General features: G+C 44.1%; 2 protein-coding genes across 3 annotated transcripts; one reads left to right on the plus strand and one right to left on the minus strand.

The window, feature by feature from the left end:
• Positions 1-1,673: 1,673 nt before the first annotated feature.
• On the plus strand, positions 1,674-17,099 carry znf654 (zinc finger protein 654). Of its 2 annotated transcripts, none has more exons than XM_086123346.1 (13): positions 1,674-1,812; positions 2,897-3,042; positions 3,142-3,223; positions 3,329-3,464; positions 3,563-3,765; positions 3,958-4,094; positions 5,116-5,257; positions 5,732-6,016; positions 6,126-7,214; positions 8,047-8,786; positions 9,668-12,947; positions 13,096-13,270; positions 13,672-17,099. In XM_086123346.1, exons 1-11 carry the CDS (start codon positions 1,687-1,689, stop codon positions 10,668-10,670), a joined length of 4,089 nt encoding a protein of 1,362 aa, XP_085979472.1. In that variant the 5' UTR covers positions 1,674-1,686; the 3' UTR covers positions 10,671-12,947; positions 13,096-13,270; positions 13,672-17,099. The 2 variants fall into 2 exon arrangements, with proteins under 2 accessions (XP_085979472.1, XP_085979471.1); XM_086123345.1 differs by having other exon boundaries at positions 9,668-12,939.
• Positions 11,432-18,995, minus strand: LOC147198355 (uncharacterized). The gene is made up of 11 exons (XM_086123347.1): positions 18,772-18,995; positions 17,728-17,964; positions 17,508-17,634; positions 15,613-15,765; positions 15,248-15,436; positions 14,281-14,354; positions 13,905-14,102; positions 13,679-13,816; positions 13,362-13,451; positions 13,114-13,257; positions 11,432-12,873 (listed from the first exon to the last, which is right to left on the minus strand). The coding sequence occupies exons 2-11, from the start codon at positions 17,962-17,964 to the stop codon at positions 12,745-12,747; spliced, it is 1,479 nt and encodes a 492-aa protein (XP_085979473.1). The 5' UTR covers positions 18,772-18,995; the 3' UTR covers positions 11,432-12,744.
• Between the last annotated feature and the right edge of the window lie 175 nt (positions 18,996-19,170).

The following is a 19,170-nucleotide window of genomic DNA, read 5'->3' on the forward strand; positions in this document are numbered from 1 at the left end:
CGCTGTCGTGCCCATTTGTGATATTAGTCCTCACCCTTGTGGCTGATGGAATTACTGCAGTGCAATTGGCTGAGACGTTTTCACTCTCTTCCTTTATGAATACATTCATTCATTCATCTTCCGAACCGCTTCATCCTCACTAGGGTCGCGGGGGTGCTGGAGCCTATCCCAGCTGTCTTCGGCCATAAACTTCAACTTGTTCAGAATTCAGCAGCCCGGATCATCACGAGAACCCCCTCCTTCCATCATATCACCCCCATCCTCCGACAGCTCCACTGGCTTCCTGTCAAACTTAGAATCAACTTCAAATTACTTCTCTATACATTCAAAGCCATCCATAACCTTGCGCCCCCCTATCTGTCAGATCTTCTTCAAATCTCCATTCCCTCTCGCTCACTCAGGTCCTCATCCTCCCTCCACCTTTTTCTACCCTCTGCCCGTCTCAGTACAATGGGGTGCAGAGCCTTCAGTCGCTCTGCCCCCAAACTCTGGAACTCACTTCCTCCCAACATTCGTAATATTGACTCTCTTTCCATATTCAAAACCCAGCTCAAAACCCACCTATTCAGACTTGCCTACCCGCCTTAAATCTTTCTTTCTTTGTTTATTATTTTATCTGTGTTTTACTATTGCTCTTGGTTGTACAGTGTCCTTGAGTGTTATGAAAGGCGCTTACAAATGTGATATATTATTATTATAGTAGGCGGGGGACACCCCGAATTGGTAGCCAGCCAATCGAAGGGCACACAGAGACGAACAACCATGCACACCCTCACTCACACCTCGGGACAATTTAGAGTGATCAATCAGCCTGCCATGCATGTTTTTGGAATGTGGGAGGAAACCGGAGTACCCGGAGAAAACCCACGCAGGCCCGGGGAGAACATGCAAACTCCACACTGGGAGGCCAGAGCTGGAATTGAACCCGGTACCTCTGCACTGTGAAGTCGACGTGCTAACCACTGGACTACCTTTATGAATACAGATTGTATTAATAATGATAGTGGTTTTCATTTCAGTATTGTTAGGAATTTCTAGATGAGGTACCCCAGGGGAGAAGCCCTGCGGCCTCGTCAAGAAAAAAAGTATCCACGATGGAATTTCTACACTCCAGTTTTTGTAATGTTTGTCCAAATGAAATTCTAATACAGTACACGAAACTTCTCTTTTGAATATTGAATACTATGCTACAAATAGGAAGTACAAAAACTATGGTGAAGTAGGAACAGCAATAGTGCATCGTAGCTCCATCTCCCTTGGGATCAGGAATGTCAGTACTTTTCGAGGTTGAAATGACATATTTACTTCACAAAGACGAGCTACAAGCTCTGTCGTGACGTTTACATACCGACCGGAAGTTAATGTACCAATTTACATTGAACACAGAAGTAATTAAGTTCTGACTGGCATGTGGAGAAATTGGTTTCCATAAACCCTGCCTAGCAACAAGCCGGAACAAACTTTGGTCCAAGAGTGTTGAATCGTGGAATAAACCACGACTGCTTCACGTTATCCGTGTTATTCATAAAATCCCTTAACACAGTTACTGTAGTTTTTCTCTATTCGAGTGGTCGGTGTCACGACACGATTTAATTATAAGGTTGCCAGTTTGGTGTGTTTGTTGATTACAGGATATATTGTGTCTGACTTGGCAACTTGGACTATGCGCCGGATGCGCTAGACAGTATGGCGGACAGCGAAAGTGATGTAGAAACTGACGGGCTGGAATTAGCTCTAGAATCGTTGTGTAGTCGATATTGCAGCGATGTGTCCGCCCTTAAAAGCAAAGACTACTGTTTGGGGTTTTGTGAGGTACGTTGGAACTGTTTACGTTCGATATTCCACGCGTATTGATGTGTTGATTCTGCTCAACCACTACTAAGCGTTCCTGCCTGACGTTAGCGTTCTGGTTAGCAACAATTGATGCTATCCTGTGCTAAATCCATCACATGGGCATTAGATATGAAACTGAGAGAATAAAAAAAGACAGTCTTAAGATGACCGTCCAGTGAAATTACTCCCTGAAAAAAAGCAACGTGTAATTCCAGTGCACTGGGGGATTGTTTACAGTGATAGCTGGATGCTAACGAGTTGCTAACGAACGTCATGCCCCCAATGCCTGCCTTGTCGAGAGCAAGTGTCACTTGAATCCTGGGCTTGTATTGTTGTTGTGTAAAGCCTTATTTATTCGCTAATACCGATCTAAGTTAAAATATTAAACTCTGTTCGTATTCAGACATTTGCTCGCCTGTGGAGAAAAATGACTGACGGCAAGATGGACACTTAGTCTTTCTCCATTCTCTACTGAACCAAGTGACATATTTTCCATTAGAATAGCCTCTTGGCACACCACCAAACTACAATGTCACAAAAAGTAAACACCATATACTAAAATAATAATCCCCTTGTCTCAATTGGAACGCAGACTTATTTGCTCATTGTGAAGTCTGGGCCTTGAACACAAAGCTCGTATTCTTTTGTATGAATGGCAATAGGTGGATGCACAGATCCTACTAGCTACTGGAAAAGCATTCCGGGTTTTTTGCCTGTTCAGAAATGTCACTGGCATAGATAGATGAAGAAAGATAACATTAATTGTACTTAATGAATAATTCTCAGACCAAGTAAATGAAAGTTAAGCACAGTAATGTGCTGCCCGTGGCCCAATGGTTGGCGATCACTGCTGTCGTCCAGCCCATTCATCTTCGACATTCACACCACTAACCCATGCTCATTTGTTGAAACCATAAAGTAAGGCTGAACAATGCACGTGCCGCTCTTCCAATATGGTAGTCACGCTCCACTGCGTAGAATGTAACAATGTGTGCTGATGTGTTGAGATATTTTATTTATTATTACTGTTGTTTGTCTATCTTCCCATGGTCCCGATGTGCAGTTGGTTGAAGCATACACGGGCCAATGGCAAGTTCCTCTGCCTCAATTGAAGTTACTACAGACAGCGCTGTGCGGTTTCACAAAAGCCACGGCCAGATTCCCCGACGACTGTCAGCACGTCCACAATATTCTCAGCCGTCTGGCCTTGTGAGTGATCTCCTTACTCTCTGCATCTAATAAAACCATGCAACATTGCTCTTCCGCTGCTTTAGCTCACTTCTCTTATGAAACCATCTTGTCTTGCAGGAGCATCTTTGAGCTTCTTCTATTTTTCAGCAAAGAGGAATTTGGGGAAAAACCTTTAAAAGACATCCTCGACTCCTATCAGGTGACACATATTGCCTCACTTACTCTTTAGTAGCTTCCCGTTGCGTTAGAAAGTTGAATCATTTGTTTTGGACCTGTTCATTATTGTCCATTTACTCTTTGTTAGGCATGTCACACTGAGCTTTTAAGGCACAGGAATGTATATCTTCAACATGCAAGACTGATCATAAAAGCCGGTGGTCCATGGGAGAACCAGGTGTTGCAAGCAATCCTAAAGCAGACCGATTTGCCTCCCAAAGAGGGTAACGTTTGGCTGCATTTTGTTCCCAAATCCCTAAACAAAAGCTATTGTTAATAGTAATAGCACATTCTCTATGTACCGTTTGTCTTCCTTGCACAGTTGACGATTACCTAAGCTCGGAGCTGCCTGTTTTTTTGGAGCTACGGATTCGCTACCTGCAAGTATGTGAGAGAATACAGGAAGCTATGGCCTTGGCGAAAGTCTGCCTGGAGAACCACAAGCCTGGAAAACATTTGTACCTGCATCAGGCTTACTTAACTTGTCTCTACAAGGCCTCGCTGCATGAACACCTTCACAAGCAGGTACCGAGGACAGTATTTTGCATGCCGGGTTATTTGTTTTGCGGTTAAAAAGTAAAAGTAGTAAGATGAAAAAAAAAATGTACAAAGAAGAGAGGAATTTTGTATTTCAATGCAACGTGTGTGTGTGTAATATAAATTCAAATAATGGTGAAAGATGATGAGGTTGAAACAAATGTACCCCTTCCTCTTTAGATGGCACAGATCGATGGCCGCGACGCGGTGGAGATTATCTGTAACACCGAGCAAGTTGAAAAGGATGAGCTCCTTTTGTCACTGTGCAAAGTGTTCCTTGCCCAGCAGCTACACAATGGAGACATGTACCACATATGGTAAGATGTCGGAATACAGATGTTTTTTTTAAGTTTATAAAATACAAAGAATGTACTGAAGACAGTAGAAATGCAATTTATAAACAATGCGAATGAATAAATACAGTAGTGGAAAGCAATTTAGACCAAGCGCACACATCTCCACTTTGAACTATTGACAAAGAGCAACGATGTGGACTTCACAACACAGATAAATAACTAGGGCTGACTAAAAAGAGCTCGAAGCATACGGTCAACACAGGCAAGCCTGTAACGTAATTAATAAAGTTCGCTAATGACATTTCTTGAGCAGAAGTCTTATCTCGTAACAATAACAAATCTTATCTGCGGTAATAATTTCTCGCGTGAGGCCGCCTCTTAAGTGGGTGCATGCCAGTCACTTCAAACTTGTTTTTCACCTGACTGTATAGCAACAAAACTTGACGAGAGCGGTCTGGTGCCTTGACGGCTACGCTCGGTCTGACTCGCGTCAATTTTTTCTGATCCTATCAAAACAGTCCGGGCTGACATTGTCATCCTCGGATTGAATCAAGCAGGAACAAGCTAAACAATCTCCTGAGACATCCGTTTGTTTTATGCAAGGCTCGGTGCCTCGTTAAGAGCACACAGAAATGAATCAGGAATCGGTTGCGCCGTAATCTGTTGGAGAGAGTCAAGCTCACTGTTGGCTTTTGAGCGTTCACATCCCCCCCCCACCGCCACTTAATTAGTTCACTTATTGTATGCACATTGATGAGGAATGTTGGCAGACCTCTTCCCTGCTGGTGTTTTATTTATTGCTTCATGTAATGAGCCTCTGTCGGAAGGCGGTGAAAGAAGACATGTACTCGGTGGTTGCTTTGTTGGCATCCGCGAAGAAACTGGTCCTCATTAGCTGTTATTTGTATGCGGTTGATGTTGGACAAGTTGTGTCGCGTTCATTACTGTGCTACCGTAAACAGCCAGGACGCAAAATTGCGGACCATTTCATTTCTGGTTCTGTGGTTGTCAACTAATTGTCGCCTTCACTGTTTTCTGTCAGGGACCTGGCGTTCATCTGGAGCAGGTTGCATCTTCGAATCCACCCGTCGATGCGGGACTTCCTGGCCGAGTGCACGCGGCTGGCTTACTCTGCGAAGAACGTCCGCGCCATCTTCCCCTTCATCAAGATCGTCAGCGCCGAGGTGAGACTGCAATCATTTATCTGCGGGATGCCGGCCAATCCAAGCATACCTCATCATTTCGGAAGTCCTCTCGATTTGTGAATCGAAATTAAAAAGGTGAACCTGCATCGCTTAAAGCAACTGGTGTCAAATTCCAAGCCCTGCGGGTAGATCTGCCCCGCCTCATAATTTTAGAATGGAATTGTTACTTTCATATTGGAAGAAAATCTACACTGAGAATATTTTTTTCTTTGCTTTTAATATATATATATATATTGCAAGCATTTTTTTCACCAAATCTCAACAAAACTTAAATATTTGCCCAACACAATTTTTTTGACAACTGATTTCAAATTCCACTTGTTTTTAACAATGTGCGTCATAACAATCAAACGCAGGGCCAATTTTATATCGATATATGCGATTTAAAAAAATGAGTTTGACATCCCTGACTTTAAACGCAGATTTTGTCTCGTTGGGGGTTTGTTGTGGCAGCTGGGCCGCGATGGAGTCCAAGTCTGCATGGAGCTTTGCGCCAGGGCCTTGCAGCTGTGTGACGAGCAAGCGGACGACGTGGCTCAATCTCTGGTCTGCAAAACCATCGCCTTCCTCCTGCCCGGAGATCTGGAGATCTGTCGAGCGTGCGCCCTGCTGGTCTTCTGCCTGGAGAGAAGCTTGGAAGCTTACCGAACGGTGCGCCTGCTTTACAAGCGTCCCGACCAGGAGACGCATCCTCACCGCAGCCTTGTCCCGACCAACGTTCGCTTCAAAATTATGCAGGTGGGATGCGGAGAAAGAAGGAATAAACACAGTATGGACATCCTGTGTACTCAGTCTACTGGTTAGGACAGAGTTCCATTTCAAAATATGTTGCATCTCATAATTTCAGATGCTGAAGGGGCGTCTGTCATTTGACCCCGAGTTCTGGAGCATCTTGGCCCTCAGGACCCGCTGCTTGGAGTTGATAGACGACCAAGTCATGAAGGACGCTCTCATCAATGAGATGAGTGAAGAAGAAGAGGAGGAGGAGGAGGAGGAGGAATGCTGTGATGAGGCGCTAACAAGTACTCGTGGAACTGATTTTTATGCTCAACATTTAAATCCCAGCAAGAGTGCTGGGACTAAGTCGGAGAAAGAGCCCCCTCTTCCGGAACATTCTTCTGAGAGGCACACGGTAAGCTTGTCAAGTCATGCTCCTGTGAAGAAGAGAAAATGGCGCCGCAGACTGCAAAGGAAAGTCCGACTTTTGTCCGATGAGGACGTCGACCAAGGTGACGACCCGGAATTCATGTACAATCTCAAACCCAGCCCATCGTGTAACAAATCTGCGTATTCACTACGACGCAATCACACCAGGCGGGAAAATTGTACTCCCGGCAAGCTCCCTCTTAATCGAAAGAGAGAATATTTGTCCCGATGTGTGAAAAGCCAAATTTTGAAAAGGAAAGGCAAGAAAAAAAGATGGCTGCAAGGTCTTCCTCTGCTGGAGGCGCCGCCGCAGCCCGTCCAAGAGAAAGTGGTCGTACTGAAAGGGAAAAAGCGGGGGAGGAAGCCTGCGCATCGATTGGAGCTCTCTTACCCTGATAATGAAATATCCGTCCCCAAGGGCGACTCTGCCCTGGGGGAGAAAACTGATACAGAAGGCGCAGAGGGGGAAATGCCTCAAAGTGTGCGGATGAACGCCCAAGCCGTAGACGTAAAGGACGGACACGGCAACTGCGGTCCAAGCCGAGGGGAAACTTCCCCTCGTTGCGCTCCTTCTGCCGAGCCTCCGATTGTTAGCCCGGCCGTTGAAGCTGACCCCGAACTTGATGGACCACGTCAGGAATTACAGAGCTCGGCGATAGAACTGATGCACAGTTACCATCTAAGGTCGACAGACAGTGACACGGAAATGCCCGCAGAATTCTCCACATGCGAAAACGACACGACGGAAGAGCCGCCAATCATTGAGGAATATGAAAAATCAAACATCAAGGTTAGTATGTTATACTCGTCGTATAAGTAGTATAAGACACAAATCAGAAATTTGGTCACTCCTTGGCAAAAAATTATTTACTGTCATGTGATAACATCAACATACAATCAACCTCTGTATACTCGCAGTTCAATATCCATGGATTTGCATATTTGCAGATTTTCTTTGAAAATTTTTAGAAAAAGAAAGAAGAAAAAAGATTTTCTTTGCAGATCTATTAAAAAAAAGAAATATATATGTATATATATATTTTTTTAATGTCCCACGTTAGGTTTGTAGAACGCATTTTGAATGTTTATTATTAGTGCTTTCTGAAGAATTCTTGGGGTATTAAAAAAAACTAATTTCAATGGGCGTCAATGCAATCAGTCAAAAACGACGATTTTCGCTCTTCACCGGCGGACCCGGTTCCAATCAGTTTGACTGTACACAGTAATCCCTCGCTATAACACGGTTCGTCTTTCACGGGTTCTCTCTTTTACCAATTATTTTCGTCCCGTTTTTTTTGGGGTGGGGGTTATCTTTTTCTTCCATTCCATACAGTATTGTATGCATAATAGCGGTAAAAAAAAATAATGATGACTACTTAGGAATTTTACTTATCACGGGTTCTTTTTGGAGCGTAACCACAGCGATGAAACGAGGGATTACTTTCCAGTACGTCAAAGTAATAAATCAAATCAAACTTCCATTCTGTGAACAAACGTGAATGCCTTCATGCCGGATGCATCGACTGCGATTCTGGACAGAGAAGACGTGCTTTGAAAGAGGAGCAATGGAAGCCGTCTGCCCACATCAAAGTTGAGAAACCATTGTGTGTCTTTTGTTTCAGGTGAAAGTGGAGAGAACGTGGAGGGAAAAGGTGCAACGAGGACAAAAATACGCTTGTGTCACTTTCTACTGTCACCCCTGTAAGAAAAACTATAAAGGCTTGAATGTGTTGAGGCATTTCATTGCCCACTTCAAAAGGCGCAACAGGTGCATCATCTGTGGCAAATGCTTCCAGCACTTAGTTGTTGGAAAGAAGCACATTTGGGAGCACATCGAAGAAATGTGCAAGAACCACAAAGACGCCGAGGCCGAGGGAGCCCAAACCACAAACGGGACGACGAGTAATCAGTTGGAGGCTCCTCCCAACGAGAACCAGACACCTAGCGAGGAACCTCGGAAGAAACTCAGCAAAGTCAAAGTTTCCAGCCTCAGTCGGGAAGATCGAATCATGCGAAACCTCCGCATTGCGCTCCGGAAGCTACAAGCCCAGTCCAAGAAGTTGAACAAAGACGCCGCCGCGGTGCCGTTAGACTTCGAGGACGAGCAGGTGGTCATTCAAGACGACCTGGTCATCATCAAAGCTCCCGCAGCCGCAAAGCAGGACGAAGCCGACGCGGCAGGAGAAAACGGCTACGACGTCGTCGGCAAGTACGTGTTGTGCCCTTCCCCGTCCTGCGATCGGGTGTTCCTGAAACACTGCAGCAACTTGACCAAACACGCCGTCAGAAGTCACCTCAACGATGACCAAGTGCTGGAAAAGACCTTTGTCTGGGCCAAGCACAAATGCACCTTCTGCAGTCGGTAAGTTTCATTCACGCCTGCGGAACCAACGCAGTAGGGCCATCAAGACCAAGGCAGAGGATTTACGCCTAAAAAGTAGGAGTGAACCGGCTTGCAAGTTTTTCCAGATCCGAGCCGCCATTAGCCCGCGTTTGCTGAGACTTGCGAGCGCGAACCTGAGATAGGGGGTGCCGTTAACTCAACTCGCGTCACAATCAAGCAGCACTTTGGCAAATGGTGCACAATTTTTCCAAAAACGGAGGCTTCCAACAGTTTGATGTCGCTCACGGTTTATTTTTTTACCGTCAAATTAAACGGACCAAAGCCAGTGCTAACGATGCTAATTGATGCTCATGATTAGCATCAATTGTCACCGTTTTAGAAACCTTTCAGAAATGGAAGCGTTTGAACACAAACGGCAGAGTAACATCTACATATTCTTTATCCTCTGCAAAATATTTACTGGACACAGGATTGCAATTTATTGAGTCACTGTGAATACAAACATCGGAGAGCCATTCTCTTCTTTGTCATTATGGCCTTTTAAAAAAAAATTATGATTATAAGTCGCACCCTCTACATTTTGTACACACATAAGCCGCAGGTGCCCACATTGTAACATGAGATGTTTACAAAGAAAAACAGTACAGGCGGCCGTTAGACAAATCTTAATATAGGCCGCTTCATTAAATAAGCCGCGGAGTTGAAAGCATGTGACAAAAGTTGTGGCTTATAGTCCGGAAAGTACGACAGTTTTGAAAGCTTTTTATTTACATTTTTTTTCTTACACATCTGCCACAACTGCTTTACAGTGAAAGCAAATCATGATTTGAATGGCACGCGTTCAAACAGATTCCTTCCCTCATGTTGATCTTTGTCCTTTTTGCTTTCGTTTCATACAGCAACTTCCAGTTTGTCCAGTATTACAAGGAGCACATCAGGCGCCACGACCCCTTACTGCCGCACTTCTGCTTCCACGCGCAATGCGACCAGCGCTTCTTGACCTCGCAAGAACTCCGAGCGCACATGAGCACCCACGACCCTTTCAGCGCCGTGTGCGCTTTTGCCAACTGCAACAAGCAGTTCTCAGACATCGTCAACCTCTTTGACCACGAGTGGCGACACTACGTGCCGCCCCCTCAGAGGGACGACCTGGGCCGGCAGCAGAGGCAAAGCGACGAGGCGCCCTGGAAGCAAAGGATCAAGGTTGAGGAGAGATGGTCGCAGAGCAAGCAAGTCAACCAGGAGAAGCCGGGAGTCGTGAAATCCACTTCGGGAAATCTCGCCGTCGAGGCAAACGTGCCGGATAGCGCCGAGGTTTGTTTGAAAGCGGCGGAGCCCATCCAAAAACCCATCAACGGATTCGAGGAGCCGAAACAATGCCAAGGGCCAAAAGGAAGCAAGCGCGCCACTTCGAAAAAAGCGCATCACAAAAAGAAGTTCCGATTTACCTGCAGGAATCCCGTTCCGGACCCCTTGAACGTCAAGGACATGGAGAAAAACACCACGATGGCCGAGGGTGTGGATAGCAAGTGGGAGGAGCCGCTCATCGCGCAGCACAAAACCTTCAACACTCAAGAGCCTACCTGCGCGCCCTTCTACAAAACGTACTTTACCCGGCTGCCGCCCAGCACCTACATGGATGAGTCGCAGCTGTCCATGCGCAAAAGGAGAGTCGGGGCCGAGGAAGCCCACACGCAAAGTCAGTCTTGCAGTTTTTACGCCCAGACGCATTTTTCGGTGAGGTATGAGACGCACGAGAGCAAAGGTAAACGTGAACAGAAGATCAGACATCGATGCGAAAAGTGTCTGTCCTCCTTCGACAGCGTCCAAGAACTCCAGAATCACAAAGCTCTCAACACGTGCTCGGCTCTCTTTGGATTTGATTCGGATGACGAAAGCTAACGCGCCTTATGGAAATCTGCTCATTTGACCAAAAATATGTACAGTCTCTTTTTACTACGGCTAGGATATGAGAGGAGACTGCAACTCAAGTGTAGTATACACTGATACATTTTTTTGTTTTTAAAATCAGTCATACCAACCGTATCCGCAATGTGGATCAAGAAGGCGTCGACTGTTTCTAAGCGCTTGTCAGTGCAGAAATGTCAAAATGTCCGCATGTCTTCTGACATAGTTTGTGCCATTTGCTAGCTAGCCCTTAAAGTCAAGTCGAATTCATAGAAATTGAATGAAAGACAAACCCAATGTGTTCTGGTTACTAATACTCCGACAGTCTTCCAAACGCATCACTCTCGAGCAGAGAGAGACACGCAAAAGGCTCATTGGGCATGAGAGGAATATCTGATTTGTGAAATGTGTATTTATTTTTCAAGTCATCCGCATTGTCATCATGTTGATGGAAAAACATCTAGAGCTTTTTACTCAAGCAATCGCCAAAATCAAAATCTGCCCGGATCTCTTTAGTATTAAATTACGTAGGAAGTGACGCGTGAGATGAAAAAAAAAAACCAACTTAAAGGAAAAGTTGGAAACAAATCTTTTTTGGTCTTTCTTGGTTTTTTTGGTATGTATGGATTATTTATGTGTACAAATGTAAAAAAAAAAAAACCCCCAACATATTTGTTATGGTATAACGCCAACCTATTTTTGTTACATAAACTGACTAAAATCTGTTTAATTAAACAAATGGGAAAAAAAATACATCCAATTCAGTATATTTTTATTTAAGCAGTGCATATTTCATTCGTATACATATTGCTGTCATGGTTTAAAAAAAAAAAGGATTCAAACATTTTTTGCATATCATCCTTATAGCATACTTATAGAAAATGTGCAGGATTTATCTCCTAATATAAACAGCCCTGTATCCTATAAGTCAATTCATTGCATACCATAATCACTTTGAGTAAATTACAGTAGTAATAAACATCTCTATGCAAGAGAAGTGGATGAAAATTCTGTACTCTCATAGTGACCCTGCCTTGTTGGGGTTGGGGGGGGGGTTTACAAAGAACTACCAGTACTCCAACCAACTAATGTCCAGGAAACAAGAAAAGAACAGTAGTAAGAACATCAGTGCATTCAGGGATTTCAAGCTGCATTAATTCCTGCATGCAGTTCCGATTTAACATGCTGCTCTTACTATTATTGCTTTGGTGTACTTTAGTAGCTGTAAAAAAAATAATCAGGACCATTCCTTGAAACCTTGAAATATACTGTACATATGGTGGACACAAAGTAAACTTAATGTACAATTACACCTGATTTAAAAATGAGGATCAAAACGCAGCAGATACGGATCACACAATGAAAGGAGAGCTACCATATACAGGACTTTTTTTTTTTAAGCTCAGGTCCAACAGACAGAAGTGGTGGGGGGGTTCGTATGTTTCGTGTACAACGAGGCTTTAAGAATAACCAAAGGAGACATTTCGTGAATGAAGTTTTGATCAATATTTCCACAACACATTTTGGAGGCCCACGGTGAGGGCACGGAGCCCTCTCTGTGCTTCTGTGCGTCATCTGAGGGTCACCCTGCAAAAGTGCACCACCTTTTTAAAAAAAAAAAAAAAAAGTCAATTCGACCTTGCGTTTTACCTCTGTGTTAAAATGACAGCTAATTTGCCACTAACGCATTTTGGGGGTTAAAATGTTCCACTCTGTTTCAGTGACATCGTGAACATGAGCCTGTTTCCATTGATTCACTCTGATTTTACATGAAGACTCCTGAGTTTCTGATATTGCATTAAAACGATGACAAAAGATCATGCAGATTACATCTGGAAGTCCAAGACATTTTTTTTTTTTTTGTGTGCAAATTGTCCTCTGACTTATATTGCTGCACAACAGCGTGTTGCGTGTGTAACACCTGAAAAAGAGCAGTACAATTAGACGGTAAAGTGCAAACGGTTCCCATCCCACCATGAAATAAATTAAGGTTTTGCATAAGCGGTAGAGAAGAGAGGAAGAAGAGAAGGGAAGCCCATTGTCAGAGAGATTGATGTCGCATCTGTTTTCAGTGGCTGCTGTTGGAGCTCCAGTCGTACGGGAGGAAGCTGACTTTGGCCTTTCCGGCAGCGAGGACTCCCTTCAAGCTGGTCCTCTTGGGGGAGTCGCTCATGTGCTTCAGCACCCACTTCAGCAGCTGGAAGAAAGGCAGGAGGAGCATCGAGAATTCAGGTTGAAGCCTCCACAGTCAATTTGATCGAAGGTGAGCGGGTAAGGGCCCCCTCGAAAAGGGATTTGTAGTCGCATATGATGGCAGGAATGGATCGGAAAGCATTCACACCATGCATTTAGCATGTACATCATAAGGAAGCCATGTTACATAAATGACAACTAAAAAAAAATGTCTTTTCTATTTTAGCTATTGTTGGGCGGTTACCTTCTCATCAGTTCCTCCAAAGTCAACCTTGTACCATTTGAAGATCTGACTGAGCCGGACTTCTTTCTTCCCCGAATCCACGACGCAGGCGTCGTCATTCTCCAAGAAAGCTTCGGCCGCCGTGCGGAGCTGCTTGTCGATGTCCTGCCAGGATTAAGTAAGACAAAATTTGGCTGAAAACTAAATCGTGTACGTAGTGTGACGTGTACCCCGACTCTCTTTGAGTTAAAAAGCGCAGGCCAGCATACCTGCGGTGTGTAGGTCTTGATGGGAGGGCAGCCTTTTGCGCCGCAGTTCAAGGCAAAGTGAATGAGAGGTTCAACATCTTTGAGCGCCAGCTGGGGGGGACATGACAGGAAATCAAACTAAAGCCCCGCCGATTGATTACAGAGCAGTGGAACCTGCAGAGTTAAACGTCACGAAATTCAGTCGAAATTCACTTTGGCTTTTTCGTTGGCTTTTTGCCTCGTATGACAGTCGAGCAAATTGTCACGGATCAGATTGTGTTCAAGTTGACATTTTATTTTCGGTAAATAAAATATTCTGTGTTTTCCGTAGGGCATACTTGTAGCCGGGGGTCCGTTTTGGAGAAGGGTCTTCGGAACTGCGCCACCCCTTTCCTGTTCCCTCTCAGCACGCCGTTCTCAATGTCCTGTAAGGTGAAGACTTCTCCTCCGATCAGATAGCTGACGTAGTTGAAGAACTACAAAAAGTGGAACAAGATCCAAAAGCGGTTGCCTGTAGGAGTCTAGCAAAAACACTGAGGTGGGTTAAGAGGGTTGGGGTCTTACTCTGTATCTCTGCCAACTGTTGGTGGGAGCCCCCATGCGGAGGTAACCGTGGATGACCAAAGCGTTGTAGATGTTGATGAAGAAGGCCAGCGTCTCCTCTCGGGACAGCGAGAGGAGCTTGACCCTCTGCAGCTGAATGGCCAGTTCGGAGTAGCGCTGAAAAGCGGGGTTGGCCGACATGCCCTTGTAGTCCACTGACTAAGGGAGGAAAAAAAAGGACTCGTATTGGAACGCGGCGTTTTTGAACATGAGGCAATTCCACACACGGTGGATTTAAAATCAAGCAGACGGGATGTGAGTGAATTGAGGCTTTTCATTGAAGAACATTTGCTGACATCGGTCAATGTATAAGTGTAGTAAAATGAAAGTGCGAAACCTTGCCGTCAGCAGACAGATGCTCCGAGAACAACTTGAGAATCAGTTCACGTAAAAGCAAGGAGAGTTCAGACGCTATGAGAAGGAGGTGGGGGAAAAAAACATTCATTTATTAATAAAACAGGATAAACTATCATGGACGAGTTCGCAAAATTGATGTTAATATGACAAAAATACAGAATTGAACGTATGACAAAATAAAGGAACTACAAGAGGAAATTCGTTCCCAGCCATAAAGCAAGAGCAAATTAATTTGAAATCCAATTCAAAAGACACAAAACACAGAAGCAACACTCAAGTAGCGTATTTTCCGCACCATAAGGCACTTCGGAGGATGAGGTGCACCTTTAATGAAATGCCGATTTTAAAACACTCTTCATATATAGGGCGCACGGCGTCATAAGGCGCATAGAAACGAAGCTACAATCGTGGCTGCGGGCGGATTATGCATCCACTAGATGGAGCTATGCTAAAGGGAATACAAAACAATACAATAGAGCTTTATTTGCGTAGCGCTTTCATAATCGCTGCAGCTGTAACCAAGCGCTTTACAGAATATTGAAAATACTACGTCCAAGAAATCAGAATATTGATCCACATATAAGGCGCATCGGATTATAAGGCACATTGTCATCTTTTGAGAAAATTGAATGCTTTTAGGTGCGCCTTATAGGGCGGAAACTACGATATGTTTGTGGCCTTAATTAAAAGACAGCATGCCATGCGAGAGTGAATCTAAAGCAGAATCCGGTGGTTAAAAACAGGCTTTTGTCCAGACAGTCTCGGTGCCGACCTAGTTTTTACCCCCAAAACCACCAGTTGTCAAAGTAAACAACCCAACGGAGCCTTATGGAACGAGTATCAGCAGTGACAGGAGGAGAACTTGGAAAAAGATTTGAAGGAGAGTTTGATTGGGCGTAAAAAGTCCCCAGAGGTCACCGGCCAAGGCCAGCCGCTACCCGACGTACCATCGAGGGGACTGCAGGACGCAGTCTGTCCTGCGTTGAGGGCTGAATGCGGGTCGTCTTCCAGCAACCTAAACAGCGTGTCCCCGCTGACTGCTCTAAATCTGCCATCCGAATCCCAGTGCGCTCCGGCAATGACCATGTACTTCTTCAGCAACAATTCATGGCCAACGCTCAAGGCCTGAACGTGGTCTAGCACACACAGGACCACAGTCAAGGCTGGATGTGACCCAACAGCTCTCGCTGTTGTGAAAGCGCTATATAAATCAGCATGTATTGTATGGTATAATTTTACAAACACGGCCTTTGTAGAAATGGTCGCGAAATTTGAATTTGACTTTTACCGCTGCCCTTGAACCTCGGCTTACCCATGCCCTTGTCGTTCTGGAGCCAGGCAAGCAGTTTGTCCTTTGAGAAGCTCTTCCTGTACAAAGCCAGCCCCTTTCTGTGAATGCCAATCAAATTGGCATCTTTAAGCTCGGCAACCAGGTCAGCCAAGCCGTCTTTCTCACACTCAAATTCTGATAAGGAGTACAACAATAGAAACGTGACACATCCACGCTTGCGGTCATCGCTCACATTCATATACACCGACCTCCATTTCATTCTCTTCACGTTGTAAGTATGAAATGAAATTATTCTTTACACTCCCCCAACTCCCTCTCCTCAGCACTCAATACCGTCACCCGTATACGTATACAGATAAATGTTTTTTTATTCATTTCAATTATTTTTTAGAGCGTGTTTGTTTGATTAGTTGTGATTTTTTTTCTGCAAAAATATTTTAGTTTCGTTTTTATTAGTCTTAGTCTTTGAAGTCAAGATGGCGCCCGAGTAGGCAGCCGTCAGCAAGTGCTCTCATGAGCCTTGCTTTTTTTGTTGTTTTTGTGTTTGTTTTGTCACTTTGTGTTTGTTGTTACGTCGTGTGGACCTGATGTGGACTTTTTTCAGCATTTTTTGGCCACGACATTCATCAAGGAGGAGACTCTGTGCTCGGTGGTTGCGCCTTCTCGGCAGCATGGGTATACCAGCACTGTTTTTGCCTGGGAGGAATGTCAGCACCATTTGACTGTTGTTGCTGGACAGTCCCGGGGCGCTTGTGTCTTGCGCCTATAATGGGCAGCATTTTTCACAGCCCCGCTTTGTTCAGCGGAGAGATCGGTGCTGTTGAACGGTCTGCGGCTGGATGGATGTAAGGCTTGAGGAGCCGACGATGAGAAGAAATGAGCGTTAGCGCGGAGCGCCGATGCGGATTTGGAACTGGGAGTCGCGGCTTGGAGTTTGAAGCGGATTACGTGGGACAGGAGAAGTGAACTAATCTCTTTTCGTCAATGGACGCTACAGCTTCGTGTTTGCTTTCAAAACTTAGCTTGTAGCAGACGTGTGCACATTTTCAGCATGACGTCTCTGATCCACTGGTGAAAGGACACTTTGATCCTCTCCTCTTTCATCTAGAACTGCTTCAGACAACAAAGTGTATGCAGAAAAGTGGTGAAGATTGCACGACTGTCTGTGTCCTATGTGTTGTGTTGTGTTATTTTTGTTATTTTGACTTCAAAATGGCGCCGCGAGAGTGGCTGCCTTTCCAGCAGCTCCTATATTTTGTTGTTCTACTTCTTCCTTTCATAACTTTGCTGCTGTGAATTGGGAATTTCTCCATTGCGAGACTAATAAAGGTTTTTCTTATCTTTTCTTATCTTAGTACATACTGTTCGTTCTGTTTACTGTTACAGTATTTCAATATATTCCATAGCAATGTTTGAAGATGTTTGTAAGCTTTTAAAATGCCATGAAAGTATTTGGGGATTGTAGTTTGTGGTATATTTATTATTTAAAGTATACATATAGAAAATCACTTGAGGGCAGTGCTGATTATTGAGCGAAATCCGCTAGCCGCGGTCAAGTCCCGATCCCCGGCGAATGGCGGGCTCCACCCGACGATGAATTTAAGTGGAGCGCACTTTCATCTCGAGCCTTGAAACTTCAGTTGACAGGAGATGTGACAGACTTTTATGTCGAAAGACCAAACCTTGCACATGCGCCAGTTCAAGTTTCCTCACTACTTCAAACAAACGTGACTGCGCAATAGCAGCTCTGTAAACATGTTTACAGAAAGTATCACCCAAAGACATGTTGAATCATTTTGAGGGCCCAAATTCTGTGCTCTATTGTATTCTTGTTACATTATATTCATTCTTTGATTTGTTCTTCTTTTCTCCAAAACATTATCCTCCATTACAAAGCTATAAATTGTGCGACATACTTTTTTTGCCGCTGTCAGTGTCCAAAGCAGCGCCCGGTGACTGTTTCTCATCTGGTAGCGGTGGAGCGTCGGCTGTAAGAGGTTCCTCCTTGACCATCTTCACCAACTTTTGAAGCTCCTCTGGAGCCTTCAAACAGGACACGGATCAACAATTCCCACTGTGCCATGTTGACAAGTCACAAGTGTACGATCGTATTATCAAACGCTTTGTTTTTCTCACCATTTTTCGTAGTTTTTCAGTGCCCCCAATATAAAGGCTGTTGAAGAATATTTGAGGGACAGTGACGCGACCTGTCAGCTTCTTCACTGGCGCCTGCAGTTCCGGATGCTCATTGAGATCAACGTCGCAAACCGGAACTCCCAAGGGTGCCAGAAAGGCCTTAGCCTGCCGGCAGTGTGGGCAGCCTTTGATGGAGTAGATGGTCACCCGTCCCTTGTCACTGTTTATAAACTCCATCTACAACAAGATAGGGTATCTATGTTTTAGCGTTCTTCCCCCCCCGCCGCCACATGGATTGCCGATGAAAACTTCCAGAGTCAAACTGGTGTCATTTAGATTTCAACTAGTATTTTCCTGGACCTAAAATAAATATAATGAAGTAAATAGCTCTTCAACTGGCAATGTTTTTTTGTTTTTTTCTCGACCATAGTGAGATATGATTTGTCTGAAGACTTTTTGGTACGTCCCACTGGACTCATATTTCTTCTAGTGTGCAAGAATAATATGTATAAAATGTATACAATTCTACCTCTCAGTTAAGTTAGCTAACACAATCAGAAGGAGATGGTCAATAACTGTGTGTAAACATTAACGAAATCAAATATTGTGCCGGGCTGCAATCCATATCCTTAACCTAACAGCATACTTCCCAAGTCATTTTTTAACGTCTTTGGTAATCAAAGGAAATAAAAACAACAAATAAGAAGGTCCCCTTGCTGAGATTTATACAGTCAAAAATATATAAATAAAAATAAGGAAACTGATTGGGTTTTTTTTCCCAATACTGTTTTATTTACTTAGCCAATTATTCTATTGTATAAATATGCTATTTTTTGAGTGTACCGGCACAATGGCACAATCTCTTCAACGTCGATAGCAGGGCTAACTTAAAAGCAATTTTGAACCATTCAGGTACAAAGTCCAAAGTCTAAATTCTTGTAGGACTCATAAAACGATGTGTTCACGAGTAAGACTATCTTAGATCGTAAAAAATATAAGTATAATCGTACAATAACATAGTATCAAGCATTACACGTCACATACCTGGAAATCGTGTTGGAATTTCCCAGTGCCTTCTTGAATAGACTGTTAAATTACACCGTTGAATGAACTTGTGAGAAAATTCAAAGACATGAGGAAATGTTGTGAATCAACATGAACTGAAACGACGAATGTTCAGACTGCTCAACGCGAACATTAGCAAACAACCGCGACTGTGCTACTGTGGCTCGGTTTGCTCATACTCAAGTTGCGTTCAAGAGCATCTGGAAATCAAATCAGCAAAAGTCTACTAAGTGTAACTACGAAAAAACAACAGTCGATATTATTTTGCTGACATCGTTGAATCAAATCATGTTATATTACATTATAACGATTAATTCAGCCATCCGTGCATTCTTTCATCCATCCATCCATTCATTCATAATTCCACTGAAGTTCTGG

Source organism: Hippocampus guttulatus, chromosome 11 (genome assembly GCF_054856545.1).
Source record: "Hippocampus guttulatus isolate MCC_2025c chromosome 11, RoL_Hgut_1.0, whole genome shotgun sequence".
NCBI lineage: Eukaryota > Metazoa > Chordata > Actinopteri > Syngnathiformes > Syngnathidae > Hippocampus > Hippocampus guttulatus.